This window comes from Pygoscelis adeliae, unplaced genomic scaffold (genome assembly GCF_000699105.1).
Source record: "Pygoscelis adeliae isolate BGI_AS28 unplaced genomic scaffold, ASM69910v1 Scaffold25, whole genome shotgun sequence".
Classification (NCBI taxonomy): domain Eukaryota; kingdom Metazoa; phylum Chordata; class Aves; order Sphenisciformes; family Spheniscidae; genus Pygoscelis; species Pygoscelis adeliae.
In genome coordinates, this window is record NW_008824808.1 from 4,820,421 (window position 1) to 4,827,096 (window position 6,676).

At 44.4% G+C, this 6,676-nt stretch overlaps 1 protein-coding gene across 1 annotated transcript in view; it reads left to right on the plus strand.

Moving 5' to 3' along the window:
• Positions 1–6,676, plus strand: part of NKIRAS1 (NFKB inhibitor interacting Ras-like 1) — an 11,737-nt gene extending 5,061 nt beyond the window's left edge. Inside the window, exons 3-4 of the mRNA XM_009324191.1 lie at positions 2,881–3,122; positions 5,941–6,676. Of these exons, the coding sequence (XP_009322466.1) occupies positions 2,881–3,122; positions 5,941–6,180 (482 nt within the window). The 3' untranslated portion in view covers positions 6,181–6,676. The remainder of the gene's footprint in view (positions 1–2,880; positions 3,123–5,940) is intronic.

Here is a 6,676-nt window from a genome sequence, read left to right on the forward strand (position 1 = left end):
GCACTCAAGACACAAATGCATTTACGTTCAAGATTCATTTGGGAACTTCTGAAATTCCGGCCATGAAATTTTGCTTTATTTTGGTATTTGCAATATCTCTGCCTTGTCTAGCCTGAGTGTGCAGTATTCAATAGTATATTGAACCTTTTCTTTTCCTCATTGGGAAACCATCAGGGGTTGAAACACCACCCAATTTATGACTGAGGCTTCCCCTTGCAGCAGTCGGTAACATAGATGAAGATCTTTCTGCCTCTCCCAAGACTTGCACCAGCTACGTAGGCACTAGAGAATGGTATCAACCTCCTGTCTATTCCTCCCTTTCCTCCCTAACTTTCTTCATCTTTAGTTTCCAAAGAAACCACGAGATTATTCACTGTCTTGTTAGTTCCCATTTCCCCCCATAGCTTCTGAACCTGAAAGCTGGTTCCATCTACCCGTTATTTGTGTCACAGCAGTAGATATCTCAAAATACGTTTCTGTAAATTTAGAAAAAGTGGTAGCAAGAGAGAGAGAAAAGGCCCACGATAATGCTCTCCTCCAAGGAAAACCTACTTGAGCCGGCAGCAGTCTGCAGGGCAGTAACTCCCCAGCACAAGCTGCCCTTGCCCACCCAGGTAGCGAAGGTGGGAGGACACCTGGGGATGCCAGCGAAGGAAAGGAGAACTGGGGTCCTTGCGACAGGGAGAATGGGATGGTGCCAGACACCTTCGTAGGACACTAGGCTTTCCTGACTAGTTCTGCCGCTCGTATGACTTTCCCGGCACACGTTTGAATGGAGACCGGGAAAGTACGTGAATGAGATGGTACTAACAAGAATTGTAAATATGGTTGCCAGCAAGATGTGGCTAGCATGCGGTCTGGGCTTTGGAAGCAGGGCCTAGAATAAGGTGACACAGGTATGTCTAAAAATTATCTGTGTTTGCTTAGGAATCCACTTGCATACACTCCCTCCCCCAATGTACGTAGGTGAAATTTCACCTCTGGAATCTGATACTGATGCATAAATTCCAGTTCCCTCCAAAGTGCCCCCCCCCCCATCAAAATTTGTTGCTCTATTCTGCTGACTTAACTCCCAGATCTTAATTTTTCCTCTTCATTTTCAAGTAGGATGTTAAAAGACATAATTTTCACTGCTACTTTTAATGCCATTAGGAAGAGACTGTCACAGGAAAATGTGGATATATTAAAGACTGTTGAATTACAGTGCAGCATTTAGATGGTAAAAACCTGTACAACATTATTCATTGCTTTCTAAAAAGAAAACTTAGGTGCTTATGGTTCAGTCCTTCTTGCCAAAGTAGTATTTACTGATGCTAGATATTTCCTTGACCTGTCTGTACAATGCAACGAAGCAGAGCAAAAAAAAATACAGTGCTATACCAAAAAGGACTCTATTACCTACTTCAGTCTTTAAAAATGCCCTTGTAACACGTTCTCCAACAGCACAGAATGCCTTCGCGCTTCCTCTTTTTATTAACCTTTGTTTTGTCCTCCTGCTCTTAGTTTTGCTGTCACATGTTGGCATGGCTATATTTGGAGGCGAGATAAATTAATTCGTGGCAAATCTAATAAGAGTTTGATCTATGAAGACTGCACAGAGAGGGGCAAAAAGAACAGCTTGTGCCACTTTCCTGCACAGGAATGCTGCATACATCATGGGAAACCATCAGCGTGGGTGGAATGCTTTAGCTTGTTTGTCAATGTGAAGTATTTTGAATAGTGTCATTGAATATAGCAAAATCCTTATTTTCACAGGCCAGATAATCCCTCGTGTTTTCTTAAACAATGCACTAATATGGTCCCTTTTTGGCAGACAAAGAGTAATGCGGTGCTCATTATTGTAGCCCTGCAACGGCAAACAATTCATGTATGCAGGAGTGCAGTGGAGGCAAAAACGTGGATTGCAGAGGGTTTATATGAATACTTAAAACCGGCTCTGAAAGTGGCCCAGCTACACTAGGGGGAATAGTTTGTTGGGACCTGTAACCTTGTGCATCTGCATCCAGGGGACCACGAAGCTAAGGTGATCTATGTGTTTTCAGGTTTGGCTTGGAAAAAACATTTTAATTAGTTCAAAGTAAGCTGCCTTGAATTACCTCACGTCTACCATGGGGAGAGAGGAAGGGAGCCAGTATGCAGATAGTTACCATGAAGCGGGTGATATATATATATATGAAAGCTTGTTACCTTGTACATGCTCTTACCTTACAGTAAATGAGCTTGCTCCTATTAGCAAATCTGAGTCATTTTTTTTAGATCCCTAAGGGATAGAAAAAGCTCACTGTGTATTTGAGTAAAATAGCATGCAACTTTGCTTGCATGCAAACATCCCCTTCCCTTTCTGGCTTGATTTCACTTGTTGGTTAGTTGTACCACCAACACACATTCATTTCCAGAATTATTCCTTTGACTCCTGCTTCTGCCATGTGATCCAGCTCAGTATGAAGCAAAGAAGTAGGCTCAAGATGTTAGTACTTGACTGTCTGGTGTTCCTTGGCTGTTCTTCCAAAAGGGTATGTTTGGGCAGGCCCGTTCGCAGCATGTTTGGCACAGAACTGGTACACTGGGTGGTTGGAGTTTGGGAAACCTGGGGGAAGAGCCATATATCTTATCCTATCCTGAATGTGCATCTTGTGTAGGCATAATCATGTGCTCATATATTAGATGGTTGTACTTACACAGTGTTGCTATTGTAAATAGCTGGTGCGGTGATCTGTGAATACAGCCCTTCATGGGGATGTCAGGCAACGTCGAGTCCAGGTCAAGTCACTCTGGAAAACATGCACTGAAAGCTATTGTGGGGTAAAATTCTGCTGTACTGCAAATAAAACTGGTGCTGTACTTACACCAAGTTGAACGTTCCTGCTTGTTTTAAAACAGGCTTAGAAGAGGGTGCCACAATGGAAGATGTGTATTTGGCATCAGTAGAGACAGACCGAGGTGTGAAGGAACAGTTACGGCTTTATGACACCAGGGGTCTGCAGGAGGGCGTAGAATTGCCAAAACACTATTTCTCTGTCGCTGATGGCTTCGTTCTCGTGTACGCTGTGACCAGCCTCGAAGCTTTCCAAAGAGTTGAACTACTCAAAAAGGAGATCGACGTCTTTAGAGACAAAAAAGAGGTAAACGCATGGTGCCTTAACTGCTTGGCTTATCAGTATATCGGTGATAGGAAGTTAAGGTTGTAAAGCATAGATTTTGATTCTGTAAAACTCTCATACAAAGGAAAACTAATGTACCCACAGCCTTGGGCAATCCAGCAAAAGGAAGCTTTCTCATGCTGGGGAAGCCTAATTCACATGCCATGCAGGTCATGCAAAAGAACACTTTTTTTTTTCCTCCTTACTTCCTCTACTACAGCTAAAATTCAGTTAGCTGAATGCATCAGCCAGGACACTTATGACTAATAAAACATATGGTCTACAGCAGTGCAGTTCATATGTTTTTTTAGATATTGTACACAGGAAGTCAAGTGCATAGAAAAATATAACGAAGGGCATTATCTTTGTTTGTTTTGTATTCATGTACTTGATGGCTTACCAACTAGTGTAATTGACAATGGGTCTCCCAGACAATAGTCAATTGGCAAAGCAGCTTTAATGTATTTTAACAACCATATTGAATCAATTCAATTGTGTGAAATGACTGCTCTATTTTCCCTTAGAAAGCAGCTAGTGTTTTCAGCTGACAGTGTTCCAGCTTAGCTAAACAAATATAACTTGCATGTGGCATTAGCATTATGGCTTTTCTTACAGTATCTTTATATTCTCAAGTAGTTTTCCCTGTTAAATGTCTTTAGCCTACAGCTTTCCAAACGTCTATTTTATGCTGTTAAAAAAAAATAAAAGTGCATGAAGAATTAATTGGATAATGGTAGGGAGAGACTTCCCAAAAATGTAACTTGTTTAGTACTGACAGCACATAGGGCGGTGGAGGAAGGCAGGCTTCGAGTTTGACAGCAGCTGAACGTGCACTCACAGGAGAGGTATGTTAGCTGGTAGGGCTGGTGTGAGCTGCAGACTGTCACGTATATCAGGGATACGGGAGTCAATCATAACTCCCCTGCAGGGCAAGGAAAGGTGGACGAGCAGGAAATTTTTCCCAGGCGCTGTGTTTGTGAGGGCCCTGATTTGTTACTTTACAGCATGTTGTAATGCGGAGAGGGAGTCACAGCCCCAACAGGATCTGCGTCCCTCTCTCTGTGTTACCTGCCAGAACTCTTCTCTCTTGTTGCACGCAGGTATTTTAGAAAACAGCTAATTTGCTTACCCTCTGGGAGAGTTTAAAGTTGTGATCCTGACTGAGGATAACATAGTCAAAAGAGTGGTGCCCACAATAAGCTGGATAAATTAGTTTTATTCCTGTGATTTCTAGTCCATATAAAACATGCTTTGAAGCAGGTAGAAGGTGACATCAGGAGTCTTACCTTAAGATAACATCAGGAGGCTTAAAGTTTGGGCTCTGCCAGAATGCATCCTTAACTGAATTAGGGATGTGTCTCCACACATGGTGCTTCGGAGCTGGCAGAACTTCACCTTGTTGAGTGGCACAGTCCCCCGTTGTGTGGCAGATGACAGAAAGCACTGATGGCTGGTTCCTTGCCTCTGCTGGCTGCGGGGGCTCTCCAGCACGCACCTTAAAGCCTGGCCAAATTTTAAACTAAATAGAGGTTGTGTTCTCTCACACTGACAGAGCTTAACCATAGGTAAAATTCAGTTGGAGCACGCAGTAAATGTGCCTGAAGATTATAGCTTCTTTCAAAGCCTTCGCAGAGGGAAAAACATTTTTTCCAAACACCATGGATGGGCTGCTATAGAAAAGAAAGGAAGCCTCAGACCTCACAAGAACAGGACAACCATCTCTAGCTGGAAAGAAACAGAAGACATCCTGGAGTTAGCCTGATGAACAGGAAAGAGCAAGCAGGTGTGGCCACAGCAAAAACCCCAATCATCAGCAAGAGAGGACTTCATCACTTGATCTTTGTCAAACCACTGGTGAAGAGATGAGACCAGAGTTTGATTAAGGACCTTGAGCTATAAATATAGGCCCGGCTTCCCCTAAGAGCTGATGCTGGTAAAACATTTTTAGAAAACGGTTAACTTGAAGTTACTGCTCCCGCTTATTTTAAGTGGCCAGCACCACCTTCAGCACTTCCTAGAACTGAAGGACCGGGCAGGCCGCTGAGCTCAGCCACACTGTACTGTCTCGGCGATACAGAAGTCGCTTGATTGATCCTGACAACGAAGGGTCTGACTTGATACAGCTGCGCTGGCCTAGTTAGCTAACCGGCTGCTCTTGAAACTGCTTCCGAGAGGATGGTGCCGGTGCTTATCCGACTCTTTCAGCGACAGAAGACCGTCCGCTTAGGTCCCTCTAGTGGCTTACGGTGCATGTGGGAGCGGGCAGCCAGCTGGGCTGGGAGAGGGGTGCAGGGGCTCAGCCTGCCCGGCAGCCTGCCTTGTGGCAGCGCTGGCTTTAGTTGTATTGCGGGCTGGGGCTTGGGGAAAAAAACAAGCTGGGCGAAATCCACAGCTGTGGGGTCCAGGCTTTCTCTGCTGCCATGCAATTCTTCATCTCTCAAGCATCCGCTGCTCTGACCTACTCAGATGTCACGCTCTTACCGTTTGTCTAGGGCAGCTCAATTGCCGAGTAAACGGAGAATAGGGCTGTTTGGCTCTCTTGGGTATTGTTTCCCTTTCAGCAATCGGGGGGAAGGGGAAGTCCTGCACATCCTATGATTAAAACCAGCTTCCAGCCCACAAGTAGATGAGACTAATTCCAATCCCAGACCCTGATCTTTCAAACTACACGCAGCTTACCTTGTGCCAGTGCTAAGTTAAAGAACAGCTCTGAACTGTGTTGCTACTTGCCTGCCGTTTAAAAGCATTGTGAGTGGTGGATGCTTTTTGTATAAAGCTCACCCTTTCGTTTTGTTTGTAGGTAACAGTTATTGTCTTGGGAAACAAAACTGACCTCCTGGACCAAAGGCAAGTGGAAACAGAAACAGCACAGCAATGGGCAAGGGCCGAGAAAGTGAGACTGTGGGAAGTGACTGTGACAGATCGGAAAACACTGCTTGAGCCCTTCACCTTCTTAGCCAGCAAACTCTCCCAGTCCCAGAACAAATCAGCATTTCCCTTGCCTGGAAGGAAGAGCAAAGGGAATAACTGTGATAACTAAACTACCTTAGCATTGTCTGCTGCTGCCAGGTCACAGATTAAGTCCTTTCTGTGCCATTTGCTTATCACAGTTTCACTTAAAGCAATAATCTCATTCAGCAATAAAATCAGCAAGCTTATGGCTAAGAGGTATCCTTCCTTCTCATGGACTTGGCTTGAAAAAGTCACTGGTGGTAAAAGCCTTAAAAAGCACTTCATGAGAGGAGTTATCTTGCACCAAGGGTTATGGAGGAGGGAAGGGATAGCCTCTCTAGTAGGGGCTTTGACTATGCCTGCATACAGCCATATTGAGGAACAAATCACCAAGCTTATCATTAAGCAATCCCCCTGCAGATCTATAGCCTCTAGTCATAAATAGTACTAGCTGCAATAAAGCATTTGATTTGGAGAGAGGATATGTTTGAAATGGCAACAGCCCTTTTACCTTGATCTTAAACAGAGCCACAGGGCTTTTTGACGCTGCAGGAGGCTGAGGTCAGTGTGTTGTTGCAGGAGAA